Source organism: Coturnix japonica, chromosome 2 (genome assembly GCF_001577835.2).
Source record: "Coturnix japonica isolate 7356 chromosome 2, Coturnix japonica 2.1, whole genome shotgun sequence".
Lineage (NCBI taxonomy): Eukaryota > Metazoa > Chordata > Aves > Galliformes > Phasianidae > Coturnix > Coturnix japonica.
The window spans coordinates 22,309,441-22,322,005 of NC_029517.1; the positions used below are offsets into that span (position 1 = coordinate 22,309,441).

Consider the following 12,565-nt stretch of genomic DNA (forward strand, 5'->3'; position numbering starts at 1 on the left):
ATGTGTGTAACGCAGGGAATATCCCTTGTTATGAAAATAAAAACCCACCGCGATCCTCCAGGTAAGGCTGCGTTTTGTTGGCTCAGAGCTAAGGGGGAACAAAACGCACGCTGATGGAGGCAGGCACAGCCCGTGCAGCGCGGGGGGCCGAGCTCGGAGCCGCCCGCAGAGGCCGGTCGGTGCGCGGGGCCTCCGCATGCTCCGGTGGAGGTGCGGCCGTCCCGACCCCGCAAACAGGCTTTGACTGAGTGCGTGCCTGGAGGGAAAGGGACTAGGAGGAGCCCTGTGGGGCTGGCCGAGCTCTGTCTCAGCGCAGGCCGAGGAGGTGCGGGAAGACAAGGCCGGGAGCCGCTACCGGAGTGCCGGGGTGCTGCGACGGCTGAGGGCACCCGGGCCGCACCTGCGCCTCCTCCCCCGGCCTGTTCCCACCGCAGCTCCGCGACGACGGGAAGATTAACGAGGCCTCTCCGCAGCACCTGTCTGTTTAAGCTGTCGACACAGACAATTAATACTTTTAATTACCCCTACCGGGAAACTAACCAGAGCCCCTCCGCTTTGGGTTGCCCGCTGCGCTTTCTCACCCGCAGAACGAAGCAGCGCGGCGGAGGGAGGAGCGGCGTGGGGGGTGGGGGGTGAGGGGCTTCTCACGGAAAGACTGGGAATTATGATGGAGGGTCGGGGCTGAGATTTCAGTTTGGGTTTTATTTCTCTCCGCTTCCCCCACAACTCCGGGGCCGGAGGAACGCGCAGGGCTGGTTCTCAGCAGGGCTCCCTGAGACCATCCCGGCCCGCTCGGCCCTCGGGCTCCCCGAACACACGGCTCCGGCCCGTCCTCGGGCACCGCTCCCCCTGCCCCAGCGCTGTGCGGAGCCGGGAGCTCCCCTATGGGAACCCCGTGCCTCTCTCGGGCCTCGCAGCTCTGTCACAGCCGCGGTGTCCCGCGTTAAAACAATGTAAATCCGCGACGGATCCTGAATGTGAATGAGGTACGGGTCGTGTGACTGCTGCTGAGCTGTGCCGCGCAGAATGTGGCTTTAATTAAACGTCTTCCGGCTCTAAAAGATTACACGTTGTGCAAAATATATCCTAGCATGAAATTCACTTCCAAGATACGAAATTAGGTTACTTATAAATGTCTTCATTTAAAAAAGAAAATCGCTTCTCCCCGTTCTGCATTCTGCTTTGTCGAATAGAGCTCTCCGGCGAGGAGGAAGGGCTGGGACCGTATATTTATAGCGGCACGTGTAACAAAACCTGCCCGGGCGGGCGGGCGAGGGCTGCTCGCTGCAATTCGCAGCACGGGGAAGTCAATCCCGAGCTGATTCGTTTCAGCCTCGCTGTCAGAACCCGCTGCCTCCGCATCCCGCTCTGCGGAGCTCCCACCTCCTCCCCCCCCCCCCTAACATCCCTCCTCGGCTGTGGCGGGGCTGGGCGTGGGTCGGGCAGGTGGGGAGAGTCGGCCGGCTCCTCTCATAACATTAAATGAAATAAAATCATTTAAAATAATAAAAATAATTCTAATCGGGGGGAGGACGGGGAGCGGTGAACCTCGGACCGCCAGCACGGAGCGGCTGCCCGGGGCCGGTGGCACCGCGCTCGGTACGGGGGGACAGCACAGCCGCCGCCGGCAGTGTTCTGTTAGTCCGTTCCTTCTTAAGCCATCAGATCTGGGATCTCGCCTATAGATGGGTTTCTATAGAGAGATCAGATAATGGATCGCTCCGGATTACCTTGCTAAATTAACTTCTAGATTTGTTTTTATAGTCCGTTGAGACCCTGACAAAAGAGGCTGTAGAGAGATGGAGATGCGAGATAAACCCATCGGGCAATCTCATTACACGGCAACGAGCGAAGAGCCCTCCTAGCAATCGACTCGAGATAACGAGGCTGCCTGGAGGAACGAGCGAAGCCCGGATATTTACTTCTTTACCTATTAAATAAACCTCAATAACTGCATTGACTTTGCGCGGTGTTTACTACATTTTCATTCGGCGCTTGGGTAAATGCATCCCTAAAGGTAGAGTAAATAATTGCACTGATCTCAACAAGGGAAACGTGTAGGCATCTGGAGCGTACTAAAAATAAACGACGGCGATCAGACTGCAGGGAGAGAGAGGACCCCGCTCTCGTTGCCGCAGTTAAAGCCCCTCTCCCACATCGGGGCCGCCCGGACGGGGCCGCGCTGCGGGCGGTGCGCGGCTCTGGCTCGGGAACAGGCGGCCGCTGCCACAGCAGAAATTGCAGCCTCTGCCCCTACTTGAAAGAGCCTCGGGTTTCCATCCACCCCTGAGCCCTTCCAAGATGGGCACTTGAGAGCGGTGGTTTTTCTTTTCTTCTTTTCTATTTTTTTTTTTTAATTGGATGGCTTCTGCTGCTGCCAGAAGAAGAGGTTCATTCTTGTTGTTGTTTTTTCTTTCAATTGAAAAGAAAACAAACCAACACGAGTCTCCGCTAAAACCAACATCTCTATTTCAGCAGCTCCCGCACCGCCGGGGTAGAAGCCAAAGCAAAATCCTGCGGGCAGAGCTCCGCACACCCGCGGCTGCCCCGGGGGGTGCTCCCCCCTCCCCGCAGAGGAAGGACCCCCGCGGGCCCCGTGACCCGCAGGGAGGGGAGAACCCTCCGCAGGGTCTCCCCTGCTCCCCCCCAGCTCTCCCCCCCCCCGCTGCTTGGGCGCATACCTGGGCAGGTGCGGGAGGCGGACGGCCCTCTGCCCCGGCTCCGCGGGGTCCCGTCCCCCTCCCGCAGCCCGGAGCCGAATTCCATTTCAAAGCAGATATCCGCCCCCATCCCACACCCCGTCGGGGGAGACAACCAACGACAACAGCAAAACAAAACATTAAGCAAACAAAAAGCCCCAACCCCCGGCTCTCCGCAGAGCAACACATTGAACGAATCTGGCTGTAAGGTTTTAATTACAGCGAAGCCTTCGCTACAAATCTGTACAAGAGACAGTGGCTGGTTCCCTCTGGATCTTTCCCCTTCTTGCCTCCTTTAGTTTTGACGCCACGCTCCGACATAGAAAGCGGCGTGTGGGATCCAGCTGCGAGGCCGGGCTTGGGGTTTACCCCTCCGCCCCCGCCACTTCCTTCACACTCGCGGTATGGAAAGCCATCGACGCCTGCCTGTCTGTTCCGATGGTAGCGGCTTGAAATCCAGAGGCTCTCCTTAAAATAGGTCGGGAGCATTCGCTCGCCGCAGGGCAAACGCTTCCGCACGACCGCTTGGCGTGGCCCGAGGAGCGCTCCAAGAGCCGCGCCACGCGTGCGTGCGATTTTCAGTGTTCACGAGCGTGCCATTTTCACGAGCGTGCGATTTTCGGGGGAGTGGAAGCCGCTCTGCAGCCAGGGAGAAATCCCGTGCCTCTGCGGTGGGAGCCGCTCCGCAAAAATGCGTCTGGAGCAGCTCGTTGCCAGCAGGAATATTCCTCTGCTTCCCACCTCTCCCCACCCAGCGCTTTTCGGGGACCCCAGCGCTCTGCCCTTTCCTTTGTTCATTCGATTCTGCTGTTGGAAAAGCACGGGGTCAGGCACCGAGCCTCGTCCTCTCACCAAACCTGAGCGTTTCACTGTCCCCTTTAAAAGCAGCACTACGAGATTGGATTGCTTGCGGGTTCTCGCGGAAATAAAAATCGCGCACAAGGATGTCATTCCTGAAAGACGCTTCTTCCCTATTCGGGACGGGACAGAAAACACTCTCCCTGGCCCTCATGTGAACTGGGGTGAGGGGATACGAGCCGAGCATCCCTCAGCCTCTCTGCCACCTCGCACCAAACGAGCCCACTCCTGCGGAACGCCATCAGCCACCGCCCCCCCCCACCAAACCACGCGCGGAACAACCCGGCACGGGATCCTTCCACGCGCAGAGCCCACCCGCACAAAGCCCTGCGAGGGGATGAGAAAGAAAAGGGGAATGTTTGTTTTCCCCTGTTGTTGTTGTTGAACGCATGAATGAACGAATGAATGAATGGAACAGAAGGTGCTTCGAGGCATATAGGAAGCCTCTGGCCGCTTATATTAACTTCCTTTTATTCCCTAAAAATAGAACCCCGTTTCCTGTTATTCGTCAGCTCCTTCTAACCGTTGTGTCTTCTGTGACATCTTTCGACTAGCAAATGCGACTTTAAACCACGCATACGCTTTGGTCTTTTGAAAGCCTTACCCACAAACATCATTAAAGAGACTCGGCTTAACGTGACACGGAGCGGCGGCGGCACGAAGTCACCCCGTCCCGGTCACGATCGGCCCGGTGCGCGCTGCTCGTTCTCCGCCCGTGACCGCGGGGACACGGAGGGCACCGAGGCCGCGCTGCTCTCCGGCTCGCAGCCGGTTCGGGGTTCGGAGGCCTCCGTTTCCCTGGGCGAGCGTGAGGGTTTGCGGGGAGCCCGACATGGGGAAAGCAAAGCGGGGCTCAGCCAGGCTCACCCCTCTGCCTTCAGATCCATTGACAGGTTTCATTCCTTCAACCCGTGGCTGGCGCGGGCTGGATTCCCTGCATCCCCGACATAGCCGAGCCTGGGGCCCGTGGGAGATGAAACACCCCCGCATCTGCCGCCTCCCGCACGACACCGAAGTGCGGTCCCTTCGTGCCAGAGGACACGAAGAAAGCAGGGGTTTGAGGGGGAAGAAAAAGAAAACAATAAATATTGACAAGCAGCGTGACTCCTTGCAGCCGAGTCATTAACATCGGCCAATCAACGACAGCTCCATACAGGGAGATTTGCCTAATTAAATTGGGGGAAATGGTCGGTGTGAGGCTGGATGGAGTCAGCTGTCCCGATGGGGGCTGAGCGCTGCGGGGGGAGCAGCGCGGGGTGCCGGGGGGTCCCCGAGAGCTCCTGCTCCGCCGGCGCCCACCGACGGCTCCCTGCGGCACCTGAGCCGGGCCCGGGACCCTCAGAGGGAAGCGGCTCCGCGGGGCTCCGTCCGCTTCTCCCTGTCCTTTTTGCTCCGCGGTTTCTGACTTAGACTCCTCGACCCTTTCTGCGAGGAGGCACCTCGATACTATAAGGCAAAGCTCTCCGCACCGCCCAGCCCGTCCCGATTCCCGGCTAGCATCCATTGTGTAGAAGGAATTATTTCGAAATAAGGAAGCGCCGTGTCGCAATCACTCTCCGGACCATTTTCTGACACCTTTTGTTACGCGTGTTCGGGCTGCTGGAGAAAATGCCAATGTGTGCACCTGCGGGAAAGCGCCTGGGTGATGTTAGCAGCGAGCTGGATGGGAGACAGCAGTACCGCTGCCCAATGGACCCGTGCCATGGAGCACGTTACCCACAGCCGTGCACACAGAGTCCCAGAATGAACTCTCTCCCTTCTCTCCCCGTTCTCTAGATTTTTATTCTCTGTGGGGCTGTACGCGCCGGCTCAGGTTTCCCTTTCGCGGGTTCAAGTGGAACTCGTGTTAAAGCCGGAGAACAAGGCAGGACACTTCAGCCGCATTCAGAGTCACTGAACCGACTCCGAAAGCTCAAGAAGTGAAACACCGACTGGAGCTGTGGGGGGAGATACGACCCCCTCCCCCCCCCACCCCCGCCGTCCCCCGGGAAAAGCCCCTTCGAACTCCGGGCCCGGGGCGCTCCTGCCCGACCCCCGCAACCCCGCGGCCCCCGGCACCGGCGGCTGCACCCCCCGCAGCCCGGGCTGAGAGCTGGGGGAGGCAAAGAGCAAAAAGAAATGAAGAGTTGGAAATCAGCAAAAAAATCAATCCGAAACAATAGTAACAAGAATAATAACCGTCTGAGTATTTCCGAGAGCGATGCGTTAATAATAATAATAAGAATAAAGGGGAAAAAATATTCAATGAACGCGTCCTGTGGGATAGCCGCGGTGCGAGGCAGTGTCGGGACCTGCGCTGCTCTGGGGCTTTCCGGGCTGCGAGGGTTTCGCGAGCGGCGGCCCCCGGTGCCGGTGTTGGTTTTCAAAGCCCGCAGCCTCCATCCGTGCAGCCCCTTCCCGCTGCGGAAACTTTCGGTTTTCGCTACGCCGTGTCCTTCCTACCTCAGTCCTCCGCGCTGGGGTCGGCTCTGGAGCTGCGCTGCCCGAGAGGAGAGTCGAGAGAGGGGAAGGGGGAAAGAGAGGGAGAGGAGAGAGAGGGGAGAGAGATCCTCCGCGGTGCCGGATCAAAGTTAATGTCTTTCCCCGGTCCATCTTTGAGAGAGAAGTGGTAGTACCACCTGGATGCTCGGATATAAATCCCCTTGCAAATAATAAATGGATTAATAATAACAAGGTATGAAGTTCTTTTTATAGAAAAAAGGAGAGAATTGAAACTAAATGCGGCAGTTAGACAACCATTTTGATAAGAGGATAATTGAGGCGACACTGGTGTATAATTAGAGGATAATTTATGCTATATCCACTTTTATTCCACCTCCCAAAATAAACCCAGTCCATAATCATTACAGGCAAATTGTTCTGAATTTTATAGCAGCAATTTGAACAAAGTACTGCAGTTAATCATGGGAGATTTTTGTGTATTCCTGATTAGAAGTCTAATTGCCTCCTTCCAGAAAGTAAAAATAACTGTAAAACGACTCTATTTTTATCATTAACAATGTTGACAATAAAATAAAATCAACCGGAATTGTAATCTAAAGACAAATTTAGGGCGAAGGCGCTTTTCCTTGGGTCGTTTATATCCTAATCAAGCTTTGCCAAAACCGCTAACCGCACGTAACCATTTGCATATATTTGAAAGCGATTACGGGAGCCGGCTGCTCGCAGGCGGAAAAAGAAATAATAATAATAATGATGGGGGGGGGGGGGAAGGCGCAGGGAGCGCGCGCGCGGCCGGCGGCGGCGCGCAAGAGCGAAAATAGCGCGCAAATCGGAATTGAAGGGCGAGGGAAGGGGGAAGGGGGGGATGAGGGCGCGCATCCTCTCGCCCCGCGCCTCATCCCGCCCCGCGCAGAGCGCGCAACGCGCGCACCTCGTTCCGCGCAGGGCGGGGGGAGGCGGGGAGTTGCGCGCCCCCGCGGGTTGCGCGCTCGGCGGCGCGCAGGGGCGGTGACGTCAGGAGGCCGAGTGACCAATGGGGAAGCGCTGCCCTCCGGAGCCGAACCATTCGACTCGTGGCGTCCCTGCCCTTCACGCCGAAGGCGCCGGAGCCCAACTTTGGCAGAAGCCACCTTAAAACCTCCGCCCGGGACTCCGCCAGCCCCCAAAAACACCCGGCGGGGGGATGAGGAGCGGGGACAAAACGCGCCGGGAGTAGCCCTGCCCCCCCCCCTTTCCCCCCCCCCCCCCCCCCCCCCCCCCCCCCCTCCCCTCCCTCGGTTAACAAGGCCCCTCTCGCNAAAAACACCCGGCGGGGGGATGAGGAGCGGGGACAATTTTGCCCCAAAGTAGCCCTGCCGTCCCCCCTTTCCCCCCTCCGCACACAGCCCTCCCCTTCTCCTCCCCTCCCTCGGTTAACAAGGCCCCTCTCGCACTACGGGAGCCTTAAAAAAATAAACCCGCCGCCTCCAGCGGTGCCGCGGCGGTGGCCGGGCAGGGCGGCCGGGCGCGGGGGGCGAGCCGGAGAGCCTCGCTCTCTGCCTCCCCGCCGTCGATGATGACCATGACCACGATGGCTGACGGGTTGGACGCGCAGGACTCCTCCAAATCCGCCTTCATGGAGTTCGGGCAGCAGCAGCCGCCGCCGCAGCCGCCGCCGCCGCCGCCCCACTCTCAGCAGAGCTCGCCGGCCATGGCCGGGGCGCACTACCCGCTGCACTGCCTGCACTCCGCCGCCGGCTCGCACCCGCACCACCAGCACCACCACCACAGCTCGCCCTACTCCGGCACCGGCGGCTCCTACAACCACCGCTCGCTCGCCGCCTACCCCTACGTGAGCCACTCTCAGCACAGCCCCTACCTGCAGTCCTACCACACCAGCGGCGCGCCCAGCCAGACGCGGCCGGACGACGCAGGTGAGCGGGGCCCGGCGCTCCGGCCTCCCCCCTCGCTTCTTCCCTTCCCCGTGCTCCCTCCTCCCCCCCCAAACCTCGGGGCGGGCGGCCCCGAAGCTGCGGGTCTCATCGCGCTGCGGGTCCGTCTGGTCGATGTCCGCCTAACGCTGTTTTTCGCAGGGAGCCGATGTTTGAACGCTGCGTGCGGAGGAGCGAGGAGGTGGTGGGGGGGGGTGGAAAGCATTGTTGCAGGTCTCGGGCTGCTGCCTCCTGAGCGCCGGGCGATGAGCTGCGTGCGGCCGAGGGGCCCCGGCTCCCAAACCTTCCGCTTTCGTTTTTTGTTTTACTCGTTCTGTTTTATTGTTAAATGTTTTCCCACGGGGGGGCCGCGCGATGTTATGTGGCGGCCACGGCCCGGGGGAAAGGCTGGGGGTGGTGGATCTGCGGCCGAGCTCCCAGCTGCGGCGTTTTCCCTTTCCAGATCAGCAGAAAACGACGGTGATCGAAAACGGCGAGATCAGATTCAACGGGAAAGGGAAAAAGATCCGGAAGCCCAGAACCATTTACTCCAGCCTTCAGCTGCAGGCGTTAAACCACCGCTTCCAGCAGACTCAGTACCTGGCTCTCCCGGAGCGAGCCGAGCTGGCGGCCTCCCTCGGCCTGACCCAGACGCAGGTAATTGCGGCGGCCCCGCACCGCCCGCTGCCCCGGGCCCGGCCCCGCACCGCCGCGCAACGCTCCGCCGCCGGAGGAGCCGAGCGGGGCCCTTCCCTCGGCCCTTCCGCCGCCACAATAAAGTGCTGGAGTTGCTTCTCTGTTCGGATGGGAGCGATCGCGGCGCCAGCGCTGCCCGGCTGGAGGAGGAGAACAAAGCAGAGGCGCCGGGCCCGGTGCGGGGCTGAGAGCGGGGCCACGCAGCGACCTATAGGCAGAGGGGAAGCGGGAACACGTTAGGAGATACCTGTGAGCTCTGTGGTTATTTGCGCCTGGATGGAGGACGCCAACGCGGTGCTCGCCGCCGGGCAGAATTTGCGGAGGTGCCGAGAGATGCGGGGACCGGAGCGGCCGTGAGCGGAGCTGCGGCGCTGGGCCGAGAGCGGGGCACAGCCGGGCCGGGCCCACCTCGGCCTCGGGGAGCGGAGCTGGAGGGACCCGAGCGGGGGCTCAGAGGGAAGACCGAGCAGATGGGATTGGGCCGGGGAAGAGGTAGCGAGTAGGGGCCGTGCTTTGGGCCGTGCTTTGCCGTGACCAGCGGTAGCAGCTGCTTCCAGACAGCGGGTTTGGAATACGCCGCAAACACGAAGCACGGAGGCAGAGCCTGTGTCCACAGCGATGGGTGCGGTGCTCTCTGCTTCCCTAGAGCAGGTGTAAGGGCCCGAGCTGACAGGGCAGACTATCGTAGTCCTAACGGTGCATCTACCGAGTCCGCGAGGTCAGATCCACACTGGGAGCCGCCTTTGTTCGATTTTGAGACATATAGTTTCATACACACATTTTCCTTCCCTTCTGGTAATTTCTGTAACAACTGTGAGTTCCGCGGCCCGAGCCGGGTGCTGATCCCAGTCAGGGAGGTGGGACGGGGCCCAGAGCCGCTCCTACAGCCAGCAGTTCTCTGAGAAACGAGGATTTCCATTTCCTGATCAAGAACTGCTCCAATAAAGTCGCTGCCCGGCCCCGCTGTGCCCCCCCCGAGGACCCGCGCACGCTTTGGGATGCGCGATGAGCGCGCTGCGCCCTTTGTCCATTGGCTCCTCTCTCCTGGCACCAAACCAGGCGGATGCCCGCGGCTGACAACAGCCGCCAGGTGATGGAGTCACCCCCAAATTAGGAACGATACACCGGCACATCGCACCGACTCCCGCTCCGTGCGTGCCGCACCCCGTCCCCGGGCCGTCCCGGCTCTGGCCCCGCACCCATTGCCCCCCGCGCTAACACCGCAGCCCCGCACGGCCCCGGTTCCCGCAGCCCTAACGCTCGCTGCCTTTCGCTTGCAGGTGAAGATCTGGTTCCAGAACAAGCGCTCCAAGTTTAAGAAGCTGCTGAAGCAGGGCAGCAACCCCCACGAGAGCGACCCTCTGCCCGGCTCCGCCGCGCTGTCCCCGCGCTCCCCGGCTCTGCCGCCGGTCTGGGACGTTTCGGCGTCTGCCAAGGGGGTCAACATGCCCCCCAACAGCTACATGCCCGGCTATTCCCACTGGTACTCCTCTCCACACCAAGACACAATGCAGAGACCGCAGATGATGTGAACTGTCCGAGACAACCCACGGCCCGAGGACGCCCGGCGCGGCCCGGCCCGAGCGGAGCGGCAGTACGGGGGGGGTTTCGCCTTTCGTTTGTTTCCCTTTTTTGAAGTAACCTCAGCGATCGCTCTCGGGCACAACGAGCCACGTCCCACTGCGGCGCGGCGGAGACGCTTCTCTATGTTCACACGGACACCGGGGCCCGGCCGCCTCTTTCCGTGCGGAGAGCGCGGACTTTTGGCTGACTTCACCCACGAGAAGGACCCGAACCGCAGCGTTCTCTCTGTGTTCCGTGAGCTATGGACACCGCGCGGTGAGAGACGCTGCTCCGAGCTCCCTCACTGTCATTCCCCGAATGCGGAAGGGGGGGGAAAATTAAGCAGGGGGAGAACAGGAGGGGTAACGAAACGAAGAGGGGGGGAAAATATGAAATAAAAAGAACTGGTTGCGAATGAAAATGTCCCGCGAGCTCGGAACACGGCCACGCAGCGCGGACTGCACGGGTAAGGAAAGAGGCTGCAGCCCGACGGGAACCGCACGGAGCGCCGCCAGAAGCCCCGAACCCTGCGAGCCCCGGCGGACCGACAGCCGGACGGACGGACGGACTGACAGGCAAACAGCCGGACTGACAGCCGGAATGACAGACAGCCGGACCCGCGGAGCAGCCCGGCATCCCGCTCCTGCTGCCGGACCTCCCTCCCGAGCGACCTTTCTGTATATATTGTTGAATTTTAGCTGTACATAATACTTTGTATGGTTTGGTCTCCTTTCATATCTAGAGTAAAAGCCACCAAGCGCCCGCCCGCCTCGCGTCTCTCTACCCCGCAGCCCGGCCCCTGCCCCGCGCCGGGGATGGGGAACCTCCGGGATTCCCGCACAACCGAGCCCGGGGGCAGCGCCTCGGCCGGTCCCGGGGCCGCCCCTCCGCCGTTCCCCGCGCGGAGTAACGTGCCGCCCCCGGCCCGGAGCCCCCCCGACGGCAGCGCCCACCCCGCGACGGGCAGAGCCCCGCAACCCCCGGCCCCGCAACGCCGGGACAACCGCGGGGCCGGCAGAACCCACGGAGCGCTCTATCTAATGACAGCTACACACAGGCGTGCAAAGGACACTCACTGTAATTAGACACAAAGCAAAGACTACTTACCCAGAGACCCCGTTTGGGGGGGTGATGTGTTTTTTTTTTATAGGTTGGGGATTTTTTTTTTGTTGTTGGTTTTTTTTTTTGGCTTTTTTTTTTTTTGGTTTGTTTTTGCTTTTGTTTTTGGATCGACATCCCCGCTCCGTCAGTCTTCGGGAGTGCTTTAGAGCCGCTCGGTCCTGTCATTTCCTACCATTCGCATTGTTACAGTAGGAAGAAAAAAAAAAGGTTTTCTTTTCTTTTTTTCCCCCTTCCCACTGTGAAACTTTGGGTTCAGAGCTCCCCAGGATCAGCCCCGAACAAAGCCTCCAGCTGCAGCGCCATCCAATTTGAGGCAGACATTGGGGACAATTTAAGGTTTTTATCCACAAGAAGGTTTTTTTCCATTCTCTTAAATGCAGCCATAATTAGAGTAATTTTTCATGTAGCCCGCTGATTACAGCGTTTTTACCGTCAAAGATAATTACCTGTAATTTTCTTCCACTTTTAATACTAAAAAGCCATCTTTATTTAGATTCGGGAACAGGAAAGGCGAAACAAAAGAGGAAAATTATTCTGTTATTCATACACAAATTGCAGAGACGTAGGGCCTAAAATTGAAAATTAACCCAAATTATAATGCTGAAAAGAATGGAAGAGGCTTCAGCGGTACAGCTGCGAGCGGGGCTCCCCGCATTATTCAAATGACACCGGCGGCGGCCCCGAGTGCGGGCCGAGGGGGGAGCGGGACTCGGGGCGCCGTGAGCGGCCGGGCGAGCTGAGCCGGGCCGGGCCGAACCGGGATGGGCCGGGCCGGGTTGGGCTGAGTCGGTTTTAACCCTTCCTTCGCCGCCCCGAGCGGGCGCTGCGGGCTAAGGGAAAGCCGCCCCCCCCCCCATTCCCCCCCTCCATCCCCGCACCCCCACGAGGGCGGGATTTGGGGAAAGCCAGACGGCGAACGAGCAAAGAAGTAATAAAGAAAGCGCCCGGTGAGCGTAACGCGGTGGGAGAAGCGGCACGGGAAGGCCGCTCCGCAGGCGGGATGGGCAGCGAGTGACAGCGGGGGCAGAGCCGCGTCCCACCCGCGAGGCGGCCGACTCTCATGAAACAGCGGCATCTATGGACCGAGCGGCGGCACTCCCGCCCGCCCGCCCGTATCCCGGCCCCCGTTCGGCCGCCGCCCGCCGCAGGAGCCGCGCGGTGCCCGCCGCCCTCCCGCCCGGCACCGCCGCCCCGCGGACGTGCCCGCGGCTCCCTCCGCGCACGGTGCGGGGAGCGGATGCGCGGAGCCGAGGGACCGCGAGGGGAGCGACGGCG

The 12,565-nt window shown here is 60.4% G+C and overlaps 1 protein-coding gene and 1 long non-coding RNA gene across 2 annotated transcripts in view; one reads left to right on the forward strand and one right to left on the reverse strand.

The window, feature by feature from the left end:
* Nucleotides 1-7,243, reverse strand: part of LOC116653028 — a 29,181-nt gene extending 21,938 nt beyond the window's left edge. Inside the window, exon 1 of the long non-coding RNA XR_004306406.1 lies at nt 6,000-7,243. This is a non-coding gene — a long non-coding RNA (uncharacterized LOC116653028). The remainder of the gene's footprint in view (nt 1-5,999) is intronic.
* A 133-nt stretch (nt 7,244-7,376) lies between these two features.
* Nucleotides 7,377-10,930, forward strand: DLX6 (distal-less homeobox 6). Its single transcript, XM_015853652.1, has 3 exons — nt 7,377-7,912; nt 8,373-8,566; nt 9,886-10,930. Exons 1-3 carry the CDS (start codon nt 7,552-7,554, stop codon nt 10,135-10,137), a joined length of 807 nt encoding a protein of 268 aa, XP_015709138.1. The 5' UTR covers nt 7,377-7,551; the 3' UTR covers nt 10,138-10,930.
* The last annotated feature ends 1,635 nt before the right edge of the window (nt 10,931-12,565 follow it).

Excerpts from the sequence above, each read along its gene's own strand:
- DLX6 (XM_015853652.1), top strand. The coding sequence starts at position 7,552 with ATGATGACCATGACCACGATGGCTGACGGGTTGGACGCGCAGGACTCC. Across the intron at positions 7,913-8,372 it reads GACGCGGCCGGACGACGCAG|ATCAGCAGAAAACGACGGTG; the intron begins GTGAGCGGGGCC and ends TTCCCTTTCCAG. Across the intron at positions 8,567-9,885 it reads TCGGCCTGACCCAGACGCAG|GTGAAGATCTGGTTCCAGAA; the intron begins GTAATTGCGGCG and ends TTTCGCTTGCAG.